Raw genomic sequence first — 21,403 nt, 5'->3', positions numbered from 1 at the left:
CACAACCCCGCTGGCTGGCGTGCGTGTGTGTGTGTGTGTGTGTGTGTGTGAGGACACCGAGACAGCGCTAACGACTCCCCGGGAGCTGTTCTTTGTCAACGAGACGGACCCCAGTCAAGTTTCCACAGCCAGCCCCGCTGCCGGCGATCTTCCCAGTAAGCCCCGCCTTCTTATCCCCCCCCACCCCTGACCGGGCGGGGCGGGAGGGGGGGGGGTTCTACAAACCTACATCCTCCTCAACCGCCCGGCTTGGCGCTGATGTCCAGGGAGAGGAATGTGGGAGCGTGTTTCGGGGGACGCGGGGGAGACGAGACGCACGCTGCTACCTGAAGGCTCCATACGCTCACAGGGAGGGGGGCGGTTGGGGGGGGGGGGGGGGGGTCAAGGGGAGGTGAGAACAGCGGCCCGGGGGGGGGGGGGCCCACGGCGTGGGAGCCATGGGGGCCCCGCCCGCCCCGACGCGCCACACAGCAGCAGAGTACGTCAGGAGACCACAAGTAGGAGGATTCCCCGATTCAAAGAGCCTCCTAGTCCAACACTACCCTGGGTTAGCTTAGGACCAAGGGCCAGGACGAAGACCAGGACAGCTAGTGTGCCGAGCCGAGCCGAGCCAGGCCATGTGTGGCTGCGTCCCCCCCTCCATACGTCAGGCTGTCGCCGTCTGTCTAAATACCGGAGCAGACGAGGAAAGACCCAGCAGACCGGGGAGACGGCTTAGACAAACAGCCCGGCGCGCGGAGCTGGGCCGGAGCTGGGCCGGACTCACACCACTAACGCCCTGCTCAAACTTCCCAACGCCGAAGTGGAAAAACAGGGTTAATAGGACAGCGTGAGTGCGTGAGTGTGTGTGTGTGAGCGACAGAGCTGGGGGGGTGGGGGGGGGGGTGAACGGCCTTGGAACGGAGACCTTTGACTCCTGCGTTGAAATAAATGACAAAAAGCTTGGGGTTGAGCCGACCCAGCTTGGCAGAATCACAAGACCGACAAACTCCCCGCGCCCTCAGCCTCTCAGCAGGGCGCACTTAGTCAAGTCAAACTTTATTTATTTACAACTGTGGCTGACCGAAGTGCTGTACAGTTGACTACAGGCAATAAACAACAAAATACAACATCATAAATAGCAAATAAGACAATAAAATAAAAAAAGTAGTGCACAGTCGACATTTAGTTGTACTGTATGTGATGTACATTTCATTTAGCATATAAGCCTCTAAGACGCGTGTTGGAAGAGGGTGTAAATGCCTAGGACCTGTTATCTTTTTGATGATGTACATGTTTGAGCATTTATGTGTGGATAAAATGTGCATATGTCATGTATGAATGTGTAAATGGCCAGAGGTGGCCTATATAAAAGTCTTAAAAGTGTAAGCTCTGTTTGAGTGTGCTGCTTAAACAGTGTGTGACATCCTAGAAGTGTGTGTGTGTGTGTGTGTGTGAACCTACAGTACATGTGTGTATATGTCTACACGCTAGCGTTGTGTGTGTGTGTTTAACGGTCTACATGCGTGTGTGTGCGCGCGTACAAACGTTAGCGTGTGTGTGTGTGCGTACAGACGTTAGTGTGTGTGTGTGTGTGTGTGCGTACAGACGTTAGTGTGTGTGTGTGTGGCCGATTTCCTTTTGCAGGGAAGCGTGCTGGCAGCTGCTATGGGCTCCTTCTTATTGGGCAGGATTTACAGTGGCTCTGGCTCCCTGAAGTATTTACGAGCTCCCAAAACGCTCGCTCCCACACAACAAGAACCCAGGACCAACCCTAGGACACCGCCCCCAGAACCCAGGACCAACCCTAGGACACAGCCCCCAGAACCCAGGACCAATCCTAGTACACAGCCCCCAGAACCCAGGACCAACCCTAGGACACAGCCCCCAGAACCCAGGACCAACCCTAGGACACAGCCCCCAGAACCCAGGACCAATCCTAGGACACAGCCCCCAGAACCCAGGACCAATCCTAGTACACAGCCCCCAGAACCCAGGACCAACCCTAGGACACAGCCCCCAGAACCCAGGACCAACCCTAGGACACAGCCCCCAGAACCCAGGACCAATCCTAGGACACAGCCCCCAGAACCCAGGACCAATCCTAGGACACAGCCCCCAGAACCCAGGACCAACCCTAGGACAACAAGGCCCACACAGCCCCCAGAACCCAGGACCAACCCTAGGACTCAGCAGAAAAAAGGCTTCGGGTCGAGGGCTCGGGGCCGACGGCCGAGGCTCATGACCCAGGGCCCCTGATCTAGGAACAAGTCGAGGTCAAGACGAGGAGCAGGACCCAGGACCCACAGCTAGACCCCAGGACCATACCCAGGGCTAGAACTAAGGACCTTGAACCAGCACCCAGAACCACACTCAGGACTAGAACTAAGGACCTTGAACCAGCACCCAGAACCACACTCAGGACTAGAACTAAGTACCATGAACCAGCACCTAAAGCCTTAGAACCCAGAACCATACTCAGGACTAGAACTAAGTACCTTGAACCAGCACCTAGAGCCTGAAGCCAGGAGACGGGCTCAGACCCAAGATCCCAGGGCCCGGATCCAAGACCCTTTCTCGGCCACGCCCACTTCTTCACCCACCCCGACCTGATCCGAGACACGCCGAGGTGATGACACAGGGGCTTAGAGAGCTTAGACCAACAAGTGTGTGCAGGCAGGCGCCTCATGGAGCTCACACACACTGACGCCCACCTCAGAACAGGCCTCTTGAAAAAACAAATCTATATGGATATAAGAGGAGGGAGAGAGAGAGAGAGAGAGAGAGAGAGAGAGAGAGAGGGAGAGAGGGAGAGAGACAGAAAGAGAGAAAGAAGAGAGGGAGGCCAGCACAACTGCCTCTAATCTGGAGCCGGAGGTGTGGAGGAGGAGGAGGTGTGGAGGAGGAGAAAGAGGTGTGGAGGAGGAGGAGGAGGTGTGGAGGAGGAGGAGGAGGAGGTGTGGAGGAGGAGGAGGTGTGGAGGAGAAGGTGTGGAAGAGGAGAAAGAGGTGTGGAGGAGGAGGAGGAGGAGGAGGAGGAGGAGGTGTGGAGGAGGAAGAGGAGGTGTGGAGGAGAAGGTGTGGAGGAGGAGAAAGAGGTGAGGAGGAGGAGGTGTGGAGGAGGAGGAGGAGGTGTGGAGGAGGAGAAAGAGGTGAGGAGGAGGAGGTGTGGAGGAGGAGGAGGCGGAGGTAGGGAACGAGGGAGGATAGAAGATCGGAGGAGGAGATCCCTGGCCTAGCTCCTGGTGTTAACTGGCATGGTTCATTCAAGTTAGGCAAATTACTTCAAATGTCGATATTAATTTATAAGTTTATTTATTTTATTTTTTTTTCTCAAAATGTTGCATTTTAAAACATGACTGAGCTGAAAGGGGACTGAGTCCAACCTCAGTACTTGGCCACGGTGTTTTATGAGGGCCGGTCGGTTAGAAAACCCCTTTCAGACGGGTCCAGAGTGGGGCAGGTTCTGGGGGGGTGCTGTGTGTGCGGTTAGCCCGTCAGACCAGTCCAGAGTGGGGCAGGTTCTGAAGGGGTGCTGTGTGTGCGGTTAGCCCGTCAGACGGGTCCAGAGCCGGGGGGGAGCCGGGCCGCCTCGTTCCCCTCAGCGGCCAGACGGGGGTTCCTCTCACGTGGACCAGCCTGACCTGCCAGCGAGGCGCGCCATAGAGCTCACATAGAGCTTCACATACTCACTCACATAGAGCTTCACATACTCACTCACATAGAGCTTCACATACTCACTCACATAGAGCTTCACATACTCACTCACATAGAGCTTCACATACTCACTCAGATAGAGCTTCACATACTCACTCACATAGAGCTTCACATACTCACTCACATAGAGCTTCACATACTCACTCACATAGAGCTTCACATACTCACTCACATAGAGCTTCACATACTCATTCACATAGAGCTTCACATACTCACTCACATAGAGCTTCACATACTCATTCACATAGAGCTTCACATACTCACTCACACTCACATACTCACTTCCTCATGATGGACTTCCTGATGGCTAGCCCCTCCTCCAGGTCTGCCTCATTGGCCATGAAGAGCAGCCTCTTCCCCGTGTCGTCCACGCCCACAAAGTCCCTCTGCTCACCTGGGGAGGGGTGGGGGGGGTATAGGTCGATTGTCAGACCACACATGGGCTTCTCTGGTAAATGCAGACTCCTCTACTGTTACCCCGTTCTCAGCCCATGAATTCTACCGTCTTTTTTTATGTCCCGGTGTCGACCCGAGACCAAATCACAATCTAACACATGAATGAGCAAACCTCTGTCTGTATCTGTCTGTTTCCATTTTCCTCGCACACCGTCAACCTGACAGCGTTCGTATTTGGCACGGGTACCGGCAGCGGGCCCAAGAGAACAGTGACGAGGACCGATTTTTAAATTAGGTAATTAGGGCCGACTAAATGGCCAATTAGTGAGCCAATTAGTGAGCGCTCCAATGGGTACTACAGTACTACTTAAGCAAGAGCCACATAGCCGTGTACAAAGACATGTTTGTTTGTTTTTTACAGAGGAGCTCAATAACACTTGATCAGTGTTCCCTGTACCATTGCTGCCCCCCCCCACAACAGGACCCCCCCCCTCTGAAAGACCCAAAAAGACGAAACAATTAAATTCTCACAAAAATCTAAATGGTCACCGTGCCGAAGGTTTATGATTTCTTGCATTCAGAGGACTGTTTTCATGTAACAGTGAGTGATCAAGACAGGTTTCCCTTCCCGGAGGTACAATGAGGTTATATTCCATTTTACAGTATGGACCAGTCTCCCAGACTACAGTGAGGACAGTGTGGACCAGTCTCCCAGACTACAGTGAGGACATTGTGGACCAGTCTCCCAGACTACAGTGAGGACAGTGTGGACCAGTCTCCAAGACTACAGTGAGGACAGAGTGGACCAGTCTCCCAGACTACAGTGAGGACAGTGTGGACCAGTCTCCCAGACTACAGTGAGGACAGTGTGGACCAGTCTCCCAGACTACAGTGAGGACTGTGTGGAACAGTCTCCAAGACTACAGTGAGGACAGTGAGGACAGAGTGGACCAGTCTCCCAGACTACAGTGAGGACAGTGTGGACCAGTCTCCCAGACTACAGTGAGGACAGTGTGGACAGTGAGGACCAGTCTCCCAGAGTACGACTACGCCTAGAGAACAAAAACCCCTGGAGATCCTCCCCTGACCGCGTCACCTTGACCCGTCCATGTGACCCGTACGCTGTGACGTTTTGACCGCGGCGAGTACGGACGGTACCTGCTTTCTTCTTCCCCTTCTGTCCGGGCACGGTCTCGGTGAACTCGTGGGCCTTGCTCATCAGCATGGCCAGGGTGGCGCTGTGGGCCCGGAACAGATCCACCACCTGGTGCAGCGCCGCGTCCGTTATGAGGTCACAGCTCACCACCAGGACGTCCGTCTGTGGGAGGAGTCACAGGAGGGTTGAGGGTTATTTCACTGACTAGCTACACTGCAAATTGTTCTGCACTTGCCAAGATTTAAAATCTTAGATTTGGAAATATGAGATGAATTATCTGGTTTTAAAAGTAATTTACTAGTTTCTATTTTATTTCTAGACTCGAACCAACTTATTTTAAGATCTCTTATCAAGTAAAATTATCTTGCTGCATGGACAGATGATTTCACTAGTATTAAGTAATTTCTCCTCAAATTTTTTATTTACTAATTGTATTTTAACAAATGTTTTTAGGAGTGTAAACGTTATGCTGTTCGTAGCTGGCTGAGGGATACAGCCCTAACCTCAGTCTAACAGGCCCCGCCTCCAGGCTAGCGTGGCTAGTTGGTGTCTCACCATCGTTATGTTTTTTATCGTACTTTTTCCCAAATAACACAAATTCGAGGATATGGCCTGTGAGGTAGCGTGTATCTTTATAATGTTCGGGGGTTAAAAGGTAGTGTGACATCTCACGTTTCTTATATTAACGACTTTGTAAAAACGCCTGTACACTTCCTGGTGTCGAGGTAACTATGGTTACGAACAACAAATGTGTGGAGGTTGGGGCCGCGGCCTGTCAATCATTTCTGACTGACACGTCCTCTTTGACACGCCCACAAAACGAGGTGAGCTTGGAGAGGGGGACAGTTGGGCATATAAAAAGGAGTTTTATAGTACTTAAAATGACGGAATAACAACATTGATGGACATATTTTATACTTTGATTTTACCTAAAGATAACTGGCATGTGTCACATTCAACCACTGTGCTAAAAAGGAATGTCACAGATCCAAACATGTCAACACAGTTTAAAGACTGCACCACACATGTAAACATTTCAACACAGTTTAAAGACTGCACCACACATGTAAACATTTCAACACAGTTTAAGACTGCACCACGCATGTAAACATTTCAACACAGTTTAAAGACTGCACCACACATGTAAACATTTCAACAGTTTAAAGACTGCACCACACATGTAAACATTTCAACACAGTTTAAAGTCTGCACCACGCATGTAAACATTTCAACACAGTTTAAAGACTGCACCACACATGTAAACATTTCAACACAGTTTAAAGACTGCACCACACATGTAAACATTTCAACACAGTTTAAAGACTGCACCACACATGTAAACATTTCAACACAGTTTAAAGACTGCACCACACATGTAAACATTTCAACACAGTTTAAAGACTGCACCACGCATGTAAACATTTCAACACAGTTTAAAGTCTGCACCACGCATGTAAACATTTCAACACAGTTTAAAGACTGCACCACACATGTAAACATGTCAACACAGTTTAAAGACTGCACCACACATGTAAACATTTCAACACAGTTTAAAGACTGCACCACACATGTAAACATTTCAACACAGTTTAAAGACTGCACCACACATGTAAACATTTCAACACAGTTTAAAGACTGCACCACGCATGTAAACATTTCCGACACACCCTCTACTTATATACAATCACATCATCAGGCAATACAGTTAAAATTAAAATTAAAAAGCAACAGAACAACAACGATTAACTGATCTGTCGATTAAATGATTGAGTGATTTTAAAGATGGAACCATAACGTATGTCTTTTCAAACGCTCAAAGGAAGATAATTGACCGGAGGGGATACCACAGTAGTTAGAAGCTCTGCTTTGGTAACTAAACTCACAAACAGCTGATTTCAATAGGTGAACAAAAGCTGTCCCTGTCTAACACTGGCGGCAAAGCTGTCCCTGTCTAACATTGGCGGTAAAGCTGTCCGCTCGGACGCCCGCTTTCCTTCTACATCTGTGACCGTTACCTATTTATCCTAACATGAAAACACCCTTCAGATGAATCCAAACAGGCGTTCAGCTATCCCACGGCCGCACCCAGCCAGAATATACCACACGCACGCACGCACACACACACACACACACGCACACTCTTTCCACGCTAAGTTTCGAAGCAGAACCCAGGCGCTCTGAGCAGCTGTGACAGCGGTCTGGCCGACGCCGGTGTGAGAGTCGGCGTGAACACGCGATGAAAAAGCTCCTCGGCGCAGGAAGAGCCAGGTGGTGTTGATCCTAACGACAGTCACAACACACCGGGAGAGAAGAAGAGGGAGTAGAGAGAGAGAGAGAGAGAGACGGGGGGGTGGAGGAGCGGAGAGGGAGAGAGAGAGGAGATGGAGAGAGACATGGGGGTGGAGAGACAGGGGAGACAGGGAGGGAGAGAGAGAAGGAGGAGAGGGAGAGAGAGAGAGAGAGAGCGAGGGTTGGAGAGAGAGGAGATGGAGAGACATGGGGGTGGAGAGACAGGGGAGACAGGGAGGGAGAGAGAGAAGGAAGGGAGGGAGAGAGAGAGAGAGAGAGAGGGTTGGAGAGAGAGAGAGAGGCGGAGAGAAAGAGAGTGGGGGGGGTGGAGAGAGAGATGGAGAGAGAGAGAGAGATGAGGGGGGGGTGGAGGGGTAGCGTGTGGAGAGAGAGGGAGGCAACAGAGGGATGGAGAGAGAGACACGGAATGGAGAGAGTGTATACAGAGGAGGAGAAGAACCTGGCTGTTAAACACAGAGCATGGCTGCATGTCTAGCCGGGCCGACGGGCCCTCTGCCTGGGAGGCACGCGGAGGGAGGAGGGAGGAGGGGGGCTGGTTCTGGTACCGGGGCCCGTTTGCTATTGTTACTGTTTGAGCTGTCTGCTCCCCATCTGCTGCGCCTGCCCCTGTGCCTGGCCTGCTGCCCCTGGGCCCGCGGATCAATAAACACTAGAGACTAAGGCTGAGGAGAGGAGGGGAGAAGAGAGGAGAGGAGAGGAGAGGAGAGGAGAGGAGAGGAGAGGAGAGGAGAGGAGAGGAGAGGAGAGGAGAGAGGAGAGGAGAGGAGGGGAGAAGAGAGGAGAGGAGAGGAGAGGAGAGGAGAGGAGAGGAGAGGAGAGGAGAGGAGAGGAGAGGAGAGGAGAGGAGAGGAGAGGAGAGGGAGAAGAGAGAAGAGGGAGAAGAGAGAAGAGAGAAGAGGGAGAAGAGAGGAGGGGAGAAGAGAGGAGGGGAGAGGGAGAGGGAGAGGAGAGGAGAGGAGAGGAGAGGAGAGGAGAGGAGAGGAGAGGAGAGGAGAGGAGAGGGAGAAGAGAGAAGAGAGAAGAGAGAAGAGGGAGAAGAGAGGAGGGGGAGAGGAGAGGAGAGAAGGGGAGAGGGAGAAGAGGGGAGAAGAGAAGAGAGGGAGAGGGAGAAGAGAGGAGAGGGAGAAGAGAGGGAGAGGAGGAGAGGAGGGGAGAGGGAGAAGTGGGGAGAAGAGAAGAGAGGGAGAGGAGGAGAGGGAGAGGGAGAAGAGAGGAGAGGGAGAAGAGAGGAGAGGGAGAAGAGAGGAGAGGAGAGGGGGCCCCTGTTAAAGCGTGCCTGCCTGGCTCTATAAAGGCTGCACAGCTCATTTGGGAGGCCTGGAGAGAGGAGAGGAGGGGAGGGGAGTAGGAGAGAGGAGAAGAGAAGAGAAGGAGGGAATGGGAGAGGAGAGGAGAGAGGAAAGGGAGAGGGGAGGAGGGGAGGGAAGGGGAGACCCCAGCCCGGACTAGCTCGCCTGACTTCCAGTCTGTTTGACAGACTGACTGCCTGACTGACTGCCTGCTTGACAGGCCAGTCTGCCTGTTTGTCGTGGCCACTGAGCCGTGACGTTCCGCCCGGCACACGCAGGCAGCACACATGGTCAACAGATAAACACAGAGACCGGGGACAAGAGGACAGGAGGACAGGGGGACAGGAGGACAGGAGGACAGGGGGACAGGAGGCCCCTTCGACCCCGCCGAGCCCCTCTCCCTGCTCCCTCACGCTGCTCTCTCTCTCTTTCTCCCTGCTCCCTCTCTCTCACGCTGCTCTCTCTCTCCCCTCTCTCTCTCTCTCCTTCTCTCTCACGCTGCTCTCTCTTTCTCTGTCTCTCTCTCTCTCCCTATCTCTCACGCTGCTCTCTCTCTCTCCCTATCTCTCACAATGCTCTCTCTCCCTCCCTCTCTCTCGCCCTCTCTCTCTCTCCCTCCCTCTCTCTCCCTCTCTCACGCTGCTCTCTCTCCCTCTCTCTCTCTCCCTCCCACTCTCACGCTGCTTTCTCTCTCTCTCTCCCTCTCTCCCCTCTCTCTCCTTCTCTCTCACGCTGCTCTCTCTTTCTCTGTCTCTCTCTCTCTCCCTATCTCTCACGCTGCTCTCTCTCCCTCTCTCTCGCCCTCCCTCTCCCTCCCTCTCTCTCTCTCACGCTGCTCTCTCTCCCTCTCTCTCACGCTGCTCTCTCTCCCTCTCTCTCCCTCCCACTCTCCCTCCCACTCTCCCTCCCACTCTCACGCTGCTCTCTCTCCCTCTCTCCCTCTCTCTGGAACCATCTACCGGTCTGCCTAACCCAAAGCCAGTCCCTAACCTTGAGAGACAGATTTTAAACGCTAGCGCAGACATAGGCGTGTTGGTTTTACGTTTCAATTCTCAATCAAATATTCAGCCGTCACTGAATTGTTCGTACTGTAGCTATGCTTGCCCCCCCCCCCCCCCCCACACCGACCCCCCTCCCCCCCAATTACTGCCGGGGTTCCCTTTCAAGGTTCCAAAATAGAAGGAGCATTCATCATCCTCATCTTAACTGCCGTTTGTAGCGATTAGCTAATAGAGCACCGGCGTGTCCATCTGGCTGGGCCCTGATATATGCTGTCAACGGGCGGGATAATCCAGGGGCCATTAGCCCCGGCCCCAACGCCAGGGTGACGCGCTGCTGGGCCCCTAATGGCTCCACATTCACAGCGAGCAGCGGATATTTGCAGACACACCGACCACAAGTGGCGGGAGACAGGCGGGGAGACGTTTCATTGTTGAACCACCGGGGGAGACTGTCGCCTTCCGCCGGGCTGTCTGGGCTGGGGCGGCAGCGTGTGTGTGTGTGTGTGTGTGTGTGTGTGACGGTGGAATGGTGTCAGCTGGGTGATCATGTGACCAGGAGCAGGCCCTTTCAGCAGCCCTGATCTCTGCTGCTTAGGTCAGGGCCACCCACACAGTGGATCCGCCTGCAACCCCCCCCCCCCACACACACACACACACGCGGCTGCTCCCCGCCAGGTGAGAGAGACCACCCTGGGAGCGGAGGACACACACACACACACACACACACACACAAACACACGGAGAGCTGAGATCAGCATAGTAGGACACCTCCAGATGCAGCCGTAAGCTGCTGATGAAGCTGCTGATGACTGTCAACTTGATATTTACAAGAGTAGTGAAGCATTCCAGCGACAACTGATCTCAATCTGCAGTTTAGTTTGGGCTTTCTTGTCAGGAAGCGGGAAGCAGGCCTGTTCTGTCAGCCCTCGTACTCCCGAGAGAAACGCCTCCAGGACAAAATCAAAGCGTATTGTAATACGGCACTAAAATAATAGTTACATCGATAAGAGTGTGAAAAGGATCGACTTTTCTGACTCACTCTGTGACTCTTGAGGTCCACAATGGAAACACATACGTTCCAAATACGTATTACATGTTATACCATGTTACTGTTACTTGTTATAACATGTTATTATTACATGCTCTCCTACTGGGTATGAGGTTTTTGGATGTCCTCACTATAACATAAATTGATAAAAAATCAAATCTGTAACCAATCATTCAAATTCAAAGTTGTATTTAATTTCAAAACTTTATTTGAATATATATATATATATGTATTTGTTTTATATTTTGGTTTCGGTTATATTTATATATAGGTTATATTTTGGTTTATATATATAAAAATATAAAACAAATATATACATGTGAGTGGAACAGGATGCTGACAGTGCAGAATATGAGCTGTGGGGGAGTTAAACAGATAAGCACGGATGTTATGCCGGACTAACACTACATGATTTTTAAAATTATAACCGATTTTGAAATCGGGTTGCATCACAAACATGAGGATTATCTTAACAGATCATCTTAACAGATGTTCTCTGGAATCTCAAACAAGCGCACGTTACAAGATTTGAAAATAACGTCTCATCACACACTACAGGATGTTATCGTGCCCGAGGGAGCAACGAACCCCTGCCTCGCTTGTAAAGTAGTGATGTAATCATCTAAATATCAAACGAGTTTGATATTATCAGCCCCGATGGGTCTGCGAGCTGATTGGGAGGTTTAAGATTGGATCTGTAAACCCCTCACATTACAAGATCATCTGGGCCGAACAACGGTACCGATGAGGAGTGAATCGGCCCAAAAATCCTGTAGTGTGAGCCTGACAAAAGACAGTATAGGTATGTATATTGTAGATACCCCAAGTATATTCACGTTTATTTACAGAATGTAGATATGTTTATTCTACAAAGTATAAATATAAAGTGCAGTTGTGCTGAGTGTAGTTACTGAGTTTAGCCAAGAGTTCAACAGGTCGTCTCTTCATCCAGGGAAGAAGATCCTTCTCCTCCTGAGCCTCTCTGATAGGCCTTTTCCACCAAGAGGGAACCGGTTCGGTGCCGGTTGGCGAACCTAATTTTGAATGGTTCTGAGCATTTCGACCAAAACGAAATGAGTTCGAGAACCTGAAAGCTGGTTCCGAACCGGCACCACAAAATAGTAGGTTTTTCAGTGCGAACCGTGACGACATCATGGGCGTGGGTTGACGTACAATGGTTCGGCTCAAAACTGGTGGAAACGCGGGCCCGTTCTCTGGACAGAACCAAGGTTCCAGGAATTTTGAAACGAACCGGTTCACAAACCAGAGTTCCTTTGGTGGAAAAGGGCTATGAGTTGGTTCTGAGTTGGTTCTGGTTCTGACCGGGGCAGAGAGAAGAGGCTGTTGTCCGGGTGGCTGGGAACCTTCAACACAGCTGTGTCAGCAGCGAACTTGACGATGGAGTCGGGATCGTAGGCCGTGTGTACGGGGAGTACAGCCTGCGAGTCAGGTCGCCCTGGAGCGGGGTGTAGCCTAGACGACGAGGCGGTGGGAAGGGGAGGAGGGGGACAGGGGGGGGGGGGTCTCACTCAACCATGTCTCCTGTGTCCAACACCTCACTGCAGCAGTGTGTGCATACCGGCCGAGCCAGCAGAGAGGTATCTGTCGACGAGACTTAACGCTTGATCGACGCTCGATAACTCAACGTCTCAAACGGTTCCTGCGCGATCGTCCTCTCGGTAGTTGAGGCGGAGGTCAACGTGCGCTCTTTCCATCCCTGTCCGACGACCGTTCGTTGTTCCGAGAGCCGTTCCCGGTCCACGTGGCTTACTGGGATACTTGACAGTCTGTCAGGAGGAACGCACCTTCTTGCCTAACGTGCTCTCTTCAATAGGGCATCTTTAAGAGGGAGATCCACCCATGTCTTAGTGAGCGAGCGCTGCTGCCAAGATCGCAATCAGCGTCTGTGTGTGGATTAACGCTCGGCATTTATCTTTCAATAGACTCAGATCACTGTAGAATAGGACTCATCAGAATGACTACACAACCCCTCCCATTCTACAGCCCCGTGTGTGTGTGTGTATGTGTGTGTGTGTGTGTGTGTGTGCGTGTGTATAATCCTTCTATGTGAGAATTGGCTGCTCCGTTGCCAGTTCTCATCTCTCATCACCCCGCCTATGTGTGTGTGTGTGTGTGTTTGTTTGTGTGTGTGTGTGTGTGTGTGCGTGTGTGCAACTCAATGCTTTTAATCTAGGCTTCCACTATGGGAGATTAGAGAAGAAAAACACTGTACAGGAGCATGCTGGAGCTGGTCCTCTTTCTCTCTGCCCCTCTCTCTCTCTCTGCCCCTCTCTCTCTCTCTCTCTCTCTCTCTCTGCCCCTCTCTCCCTTTCTCTCTCTCTCCCTCCATCTCTCTCTCTGCCGCCCCCCCCCCCCCCAGACTGCTGCTAGTACAGGTATAGGAAGCCACGACGAGTTGCATGTGAACTCTGAACAGACTCAACCAAAACTTAACCACTTCCAACAAATGTACCTGTAGCCTATTTTAATATTTCGCCTATTTTAATATTTCGCCGCCGTGGGGTCAAATCCTAATACCTCCAAAATGGCAAGTTTTCAGAATGTCGAAAAGAACATTCACACTTCTATGTATTTGGACATACCATTAGATATGATGAACTGTTTAGAATGAATGTTTAGAATTAAACATTTAAACATTAAACATTAGAATGAATTGATTAGCTCCAGAGCTGGGAGGGGTTCAGGGGTTGTAACGGGGAGACCCAGCTTTCAACTGAGGGAGAAACAAATCATCAGCAAAATGACGACAGGCGTTTTTAAGCAGACAGCAGCTACGTGTTATTCCTACGCGTCTCCATGGATACGAGGCAGTGGCGGCGTGCCATCCCATCACCTTGTTTTGACAAACCAAAAACGACCCGAAGACGACGGATCAACCGGCCATCCATCTGCCTCCCTCATCCCACCCGCCGACCCGTGCTCTCCCCTCACACACCGTGTCCCCCAGGTGTGTGTGTGTGTGTGTGCGCACGTGTGTGTGTATGTGCGTGTATACGCTGCAGGCTGTGTTTCGGGGGGGTGGGGAGGTGGATGTGGGGCCGTAGAGATGCAGGGGTTTTCAGCAGGTGAAGTGAGGCCCCTAGTCTTGGGCTGGAGCCCGGCCAGGAACACACGCATCACTGGCGGCCCGGCGGCTCACAGGATCTGGGGCTCCGCAGAGATACAGACGCCCCCCCCCCCTCCAAAAGAGACACAGACCCCCCCCCCCCTAAAAGAGACACAGACCCCCCCCTCCAAAAGAGACACAATGAACCTGACTGTATGTAGAATGCATTTTTCTTGCTTGTATTGATAGTGTTTATTAATATTGTTTGTTTTAGCAGGCCTATTTTATTTTTTATTTGTTTACCTGCTATCCAACCTTCACTGTTGTTTTGTTTACCTGCTATCCAACCTTCACTGTTGTTTTGTTTACCTGCTATCCAACCTTCACTGTTGTTTTGTTTACCTGCTATCCAACCTTCACTGTTGTTTTGTTTACCTGCTATCCAGTGCGATTCCGGTTTCCGATCTAAATGATGTCTCGTGTTCACTGAGGCCTCTTCTGGGCTGGAATGGTATTTATTCTCGCACATGCCCGGAACGAAAAATTCAAAAGAAGAGCCTTCTGTCGGCTTAGTGTATTCAGCCTTTTATTTGGGGGGGTGAACGTGCCTCTTTTGTCAGGAGTCAGCACATCCAAACACACACAACCTGCACCTGGTTCGCAAAAGCACAGGCTCTGAAAGTGAAGAATTGTCCGGACAACGATCAGGGTCCGAGGAGCTACGGCGTGTGCGTTTATTCTATGACTTGTAAGTGTGTGGTTCCATCTCTGACTCTTGAAACTGTTAAACGGGAACGAGGCGCACCTCCTTACTTACCGACGCCCCGCCCTAGCTCAGTTCGTAGAGCGGGTTGTTCAATGATCGAAGGGTCAGCGGTTCGAATCCCAGCTCCGACTGTCCACATGTCGAAGTGTCCTTGAGCGAGACACCTAACCCCAAATTGCTCCCGATGAGCAGGTTAGCACCTTGCATGGCAGCTACCGCCATTGGTGTGTGAATGTGTGTGTGAATGGGTGAATGAGAGGCCATTGTAAAGCGCTTTGAGTGCCGCTAAGGTGGAAAAGCGCTATAAGTTCAGTCCATTTACAATTTAGCGGCCCGCCAGCCACCCACCTTGATCTTGGGCTGGATGTGTCTCAGGGCGTCGGCCGTGCCCATGTCTGCGTCCTCCTGGATGTACACCATGTCCAGCTTCATCTTCACATCCAGCTTCATGTTGGGGTCTGAGCCGATCATCTTCTGGACCTCCTTGGTCGTGATGACAATCACCTCTACGGGAGGGAGGGAACAGACTGGGATCAGGACCCGGATCAAATACACACCGACCAAATAAACTTCAGCGTTGGAGATGTGATTGTTTTTGAATGTTTTGACAGTTTTGCAGATGTTTTGTTTCTTGGCTCCTGGCTCAACCCCCTCGAAAGCACTCCAGAAACTGGACAGTACTTTGCAAGTAATAACTCACTCAGGTCTGGTCAGTATGATGGACGTTTTATCATCCACTGTCCAGGGACTGTTGAACCTCACAGAACCCACGAGACGTGTGGTCAGTCTAATACACAATACTATCGGTAGTCCGTTTAGAACACACACTGACATGGAAACTAGACCAGTGAGCTAGAAAATGAAGTAGGAGACCGTTTCTTCTGATAAAAACATGGCAGGGGAGGCTCAACTGTTAATTACGCTGGGCTGCCTAAGTGTTTCTTCCAGGGTAATTACTGTACTAACTGTAACCGTGTTTAGCCTTGTAAAAGCTAATTGCAGGGCCGAGACAGTTGGCCGCTCGCTACTGCCACACATGGAGGGAGAGAGGGAGAGAGAGAGAGAGAGAGGGAGAGAGAGAGAGGGAGAGCCTAGAGACAACATGAAAACACAGCTATAGGCTTAGCCTAGTTTCCTATGCTATTATTTGACCATTATAGCCAGGGCTGGAGCTATGGGACATCCAGACATAAGTCAATGGTCCACTTGTACTCACCCCTTCCGTGAAGGCCAGTGCCATGTCATAATAGGAGAAGTATCTACTGATTGCCAGTTATGGCTGCCGCACGCTATCAAGCCTATATTTTGTTCACTCTTCTTTGATTCAAAAGTTATTATTATTATTATTAAAGTCACGCCTGTCTAAATTCATATTATTTAGATCAAATGCTTATATTCTCTATGTGGGCCTTTTAAAAATCACCATCAGTGTAGCCAGGGCAAACCAGTCCAGTGACCGTTTGGCCTTTGAACTTTGTAGGGAATGCAGGGAAACGGTTACACTGATGGTGATTTTAAAAAGGCCTACACAGATGATATAAGAATTTAATCCGAATAATATGAACTTAAAAAGGCGAGACGTCGCCCCTTTAATTTGTTGGCAAAGTCGGCACGAGTTGGCATAAAAGCTGTCATTGTTTAGGCCAACCCATTTCCATTGACCGTACGGGATTTAGTAAAGTATTCAACCCTCATACAAGTCTACCCTGCGTACCAACAACACCTGCTGGAGCTGGTCCACTCATACTGGAAATAAGGGCCCTGCTATGCTCACCTGACCACAGATGGCTAAGAACAGCTTGCCCCCAGCGGATGGCCGTGTCAACCATGACTAGGTCGGGAGGACTAGGCCTGAAAGCATTAGGATATGCTATAGTAATATTAAAACAATCCCCTGTATCTAGCATTTATAGCCTATTAGGTCGACGACTTATCATTGGGCAACAGCATGACTTCCACAGTATGGGGATGGGACTCAACACCTCAGCCCATCATTCTCTCCACCTTTGATGGATGTAAACCCTATCCACACAGCGACCTCCCCAAAACAACCTAGTTTACGAGGGAATGTAACAGAGTAGTCATGCATACCACAGGGCCATTATTTTGTGTCATTGCTGGTAATCGTATAAAGTACTAAGACTACCACACAATACCACACAATACTAAGACTACCACACAACAGCGCAACGGGCCAATCGTGTCCGAGGTCAGAGGCTGAATGCGACAAGCCTACCCAGAAGGCCGAGGGGCCTGCCACGCTGTCCATGGGTTTTGTGATTTTAGCATCATGTTGCTGCAGGCACAACGGCTACTCCTGCCTCCCCAGCCAGCATCACTGTTCTGCCAAAAGCAAACGTTTCACTGCGCTGCTCGTAAGCTGTTGTCTGACTTCTTCAACTTAGCAGAGCACATGTGCCTCCTGTATAAAATAATACACGTCAGCAGGCAATGTTTGGGTCTGTCGTACTGCGATGCATTGAAGGTGATGGGATAAGATGAGAGGGCAGATAGACAGACAGATACAGATCACAAACAGACATAGATCGCAGACAGGCAGACAGACAGACAGACAGACAGACAGACAGACAGGCAGGCAGGCAGGCAGGCAGGCAGGCAGACAGGCAGACAAACAGACACAGACAGACAGGCAGGCAGGCAGGCAGGCAGGCAGGCAGGCAGACAGGCAGACAAACAGACACAGACAGACAGACAGACAGACAGACAGGCAGACAGGCAGGCAGGCAGACAGACAGACAGACAGACAGACAGACAGACAGACAGACAGACACAGACAGACAGACAGACAGACAGACAGACAGACAGGCAGGCAGGCAGACAGACAGACAGGCAGACACAGACAGACAGACAGGCAGGCAGACAGACAGACAGACAGACAGACAGACAGACAGGCAGGCAGACAGACAGACAGACAGACAGACAGGCAGGCAGGCAGGCAGGCAGGCAGACAGACAGACAGACAGACAGAGATCGCCTACACAGACAGAACACAGACCCACCTTCGAAGCCCACCCTCTCCAGCAGGTTGAGGGGGTACCAGATGAGCGGCTTGTTGCCCACGGGCAGCAGGGGTTTGGGGGTGTTGTAGGTGAGGTCCATCATACGGGACCCGCCGCCCGCTGCCATCAACACGGCCTGGAGCTCCATCGCGCTCACCTGCCGGGCACAGACACATGCACACAGTCACACAGACACATGCACACAGTCACACAGACACATGCACACAGTCACACAGACACATGCACACAGTCACACAGACACATGCACACAGTCACACAGACACATGCACACAGTCACACAGACAGACAGACGCACGGGAGACAGGCACACTTTTAAGTTAAGGCTATTCTAACAATTACAATCGGTCGACAAAATTGATCAACTTTGAGTTAAACACTCCCGGCCATAACTGTGTATTACAGATGGTCATTTTCCCATTGGCAATTCATTAATTGTAACTATTGTTACACATAGTCCTGTATGTTTTATTGTAATTCTGTCCTGTTGTTTGTAACTTAGTGTAACGAGTGCTGAATGATTGTGAACAGGTCACACTTGAAAATGAGTCCTCTGAACTCAACGTGTTCTATTCTACCTGTATAAATAAAGGTTAAATAAAATTAAAAAAATTAAGTACCCGCAGCAATTGGCACCCCGACAAGCATATGTTACTGATTCTCAGCAAGCTACAATACATAAAAACCATGACTTTTACTCACTTGTTAACGATATTCACAGCAGATCGTGGTTATGCTGAATATGTGTCACTCAATCTGACAACGACGCTGCAGGACGCATGCACTGCTCTCGCGTTATCTCGGGAATAGTATCCACACGGTACCGCAGCTTCACCAAGGATCAAAAAGGGGAAATGACAGGCTTGTTATGCTGTGTTAACATGCAATTTAATATGGTTTTGAAAGGCCTTCATGAAATAACTTGGTCGTAATACAGTTTTGATGCATGCTCATAGCGGCACAGACTGATGACATTTGCGTTCCCTCGCTGAAATGTGTCCGTGAGGAAACAAAGTGTATGGAATGGTTCCTATGTGGAATACAGAACTCCAGTTTCCAAACTGTCAGCAATTACAGTACAGTCCTTTTATAAGGATATAGTGAGTGTGTGTTTGGGAAGTGTGTGTATATCTTTAGGCGTGTGTGTGTGTGTGTGTGTGTGTGTGTGTGTGTGTGTGTGTGTGTGTGTGTGTGTGTGTGTGTGGAGAATGTGAGATAGGAAGAGTATATATGGGTCTTTAGTACATGGTGTGTGTGGTATGTTTGTGTGTGTGTGTGTGTGTGTGTGCGTTCGTGCGCACATGTGTGCGTGCATGTGTGTGTGTGTGTATGTGTGTGTGGAGAATGTGAGATAGGAAGAGTATATATGGGTCTTTAGTACATGGTGTGTGTGTGTGTGTGTGTGTGTGTGTGCGTGCGCGCGTGTGTGTGTGTGTGCGTGTGTGTGTGTGTGTGTGTGCCCGGAGCAGGCTGGTCTCAGGCACAGCACGCAAAAGTAGTCTGGTAGTTTTATAACATCTAAACCTAAAGTGACTTTTTATTACCCCCTAACTGCACACGCGCACACCCGTTCTACCTGCCCACGTTAACGCACTGTAGATGATGCGAGCAATGCTTGGAAAACTCATTCTGTGTGTGCCGAGCGTCCATTCGCGCGCTTGCGTCCATGTGTCTGCGTGTGTCCGTGTGTGTGTGTGTGTGTGTGTGTGTGTGTGTGTCCTACGGATCCACACCAGTAATTTCCAGGCCCCGCCCATTCCTCCTCGCAGCTCAGCAGCCACCCAGCTCCCCCAGCGGGCCGGGCCCGGGCTCAAACCCCAACTCACAGAGCTGCGATGGAACAGCATGTTGAACTCTGGGAACGTGGCCCGTCTTTGTTTTCTCTGGACAGGAGATGAGCTTCATTGGTAGTGTAGCTGCCTTCAGAGGACCCAGAGGAATAACGGGACAGGCTTCTGCAGTTCACTGGGGGTCGGAGGGGGGGGGGGGGTGTTGAGGGAGGGAGAGAGGAGGGGGGGGGGGGGGGGGGGGGAGGGGAGGAGAGAGAGGGAGAGAGAGAGAGAGTAAACAGACTCAGTTGTGTGTTCTCGTTCCCTAGCTCTGGTACAGCTGCTTTGCTGTGGTTCTTTGTGCGCGGCTTAATTCTGTAACTTAATAAAAGTTCAGTGACAGAGGCCGGGAAGGGAAGCATACCAAAGTGCTCTGGTCACCTTGACACTTCCTCCTGGACCTAGGAATGTTTGCAGACGTGAGAAACAGTGAGTCCATAAGACCACCCAGATCATCATCTGTCCGAGATGGAGGAGGCAAAGTTGGCCATGTGCCAGAAACTGTAAAAACGAGCACAAATGGACACGGATGTAATCACATTTAAGTATATAATACACCAAATATATACAAGGAAACAAATATACATAAACATAATCTTATGAGTGGTGACATCATTATAACCAGCCTGAAATGTCTGCCCATTACATAGAAGACCTGCTTTTTTTTTTGCCACTGCTTTCTAAGAGGAGTTATGTTTATCAGTATACTGCACTGTAACTTTTATTCCTGTATTCTATTTGTCCTGCTTTTTGTTTTAAATGTCTATAATGACTTGCTTTTTGTTTTAATGCTTTTAATTTGTCCTGCCTTTTGTTTTAAATGTCTATAATGTCTTGCTTTTGTGTTTTAATGCTTTTAATGTCTCATGTAAAGCACCTTGAATTCCCCTGTGGCTGAAATGTGCTATATAAATAAACTTGCCTTGCCTTGCCTTTTTAATTTTACCCTCTGAATCTGAGAAGTCCCTTACAGTGCCTCAGTTTGGGACTATCTTGCCCGGCCTCTATTGAAAATGCGGACATTTTTAAATTAATTTCTAGAAGTCTTGATTGAGATCTGGTTAATTTCAAGCTTCAGATGACATGCCTCAACTACACATAGCTCTTTATAGTCTGTGGTCGTCATCCGCCTCCTTTGCAAGGTGTTGTCAACATGCAGGTGGCATCTCTCCTGTTTTAAATAAGGTTCTTGGTTATAATATATATATTATTTTATTTTTTTTACCGTTATTGAACCAGGTTTGTCCCATTGAGATCAAAGATCTCTTTTACAAGGGAGACCTGTCCAAGAATGACAGCATATATAGTTTCAAAATAAAAGCCAGTCCATTCTGCTCACACTCTGCAAGACTATCCCTCTGCTTTTTAACCGCATCAGCTCATCTTGGCATGAGCGTGACATTCCACATCCCTGGGCCGCAAAGGAGGGGGAGGAGCTTAGGGCTGCGGTTGGTGTCGCTGATGACTGACTGACACTCGCTGGAAATGCAAGTGGGCTTTTTCTTTTTCTAAATTATTATTATCATTTCAGAATAAATACAAGTCCAATAATCTGTTTCTCAAACATGTTAAGTCTAAAAAAAGGTTACAACTGTAAAATAACATGTCTTTATGTAGCTATACACTATACAATTTGATTTGAAAATATCTACAAGCAATTGATTTTTGATATGCTTTTCAAACCTGGCAACCAATCGGCCTGGCAATCCTAAAGTCCCCAAGATTGACTGGACCTCCCCCATGACTGGGGTCTACAGTTTGCTATGGTGGCACGTGTAGCTTGAAAAGCTGTGTATAAGTGATCTTCT

The 21,403-nt window shown here is 50.0% G+C and overlaps 1 protein-coding gene across 1 annotated transcript in view; it reads right to left on the bottom strand.

Moving 5' to 3' along the window:
* eif2b3 (eukaryotic translation initiation factor 2B, subunit 3 gamma) overlaps positions 1-18,576 on the bottom strand; it is a gene marked incomplete at its 3' end in the record, with an annotated part of 32,862 nt that extends 14,286 nt beyond the window's left edge. The window contains exons 1-5 of the mRNA XM_084458316.1: positions 18,469-18,576; positions 17,749-17,905; positions 15,077-15,234; positions 5,250-5,409; positions 3,978-4,089 (exon numbers count right to left, since the gene is read on the bottom strand). Coding sequence (XP_084314442.1) covers positions 3,978-4,089; positions 5,250-5,409; positions 15,077-15,234; positions 17,749-17,896 — 578 coding nt within the window. The 5' untranslated portion in view covers positions 17,897-17,905; positions 18,469-18,576. The remainder of the gene's footprint in view (positions 1-3,977; positions 4,090-5,249; positions 5,410-15,076; positions 15,235-17,748; positions 17,906-18,468) is intronic.
* Between the last annotated feature and the right edge of the window lie 2,827 nt (positions 18,577-21,403).

This window comes from Borostomias antarcticus, assembly GCF_949987555.1.
Source record: "Borostomias antarcticus genome assembly, chromosome: 24".
Taxonomy (NCBI): Eukaryota; Metazoa; Chordata; class Actinopteri; order Stomiiformes; family Stomiidae; genus Borostomias; species Borostomias antarcticus.
Note: the sequence above shows the minus strand (reverse complement) of the source record. Positions and strands in the feature narration are given on the sequence as shown.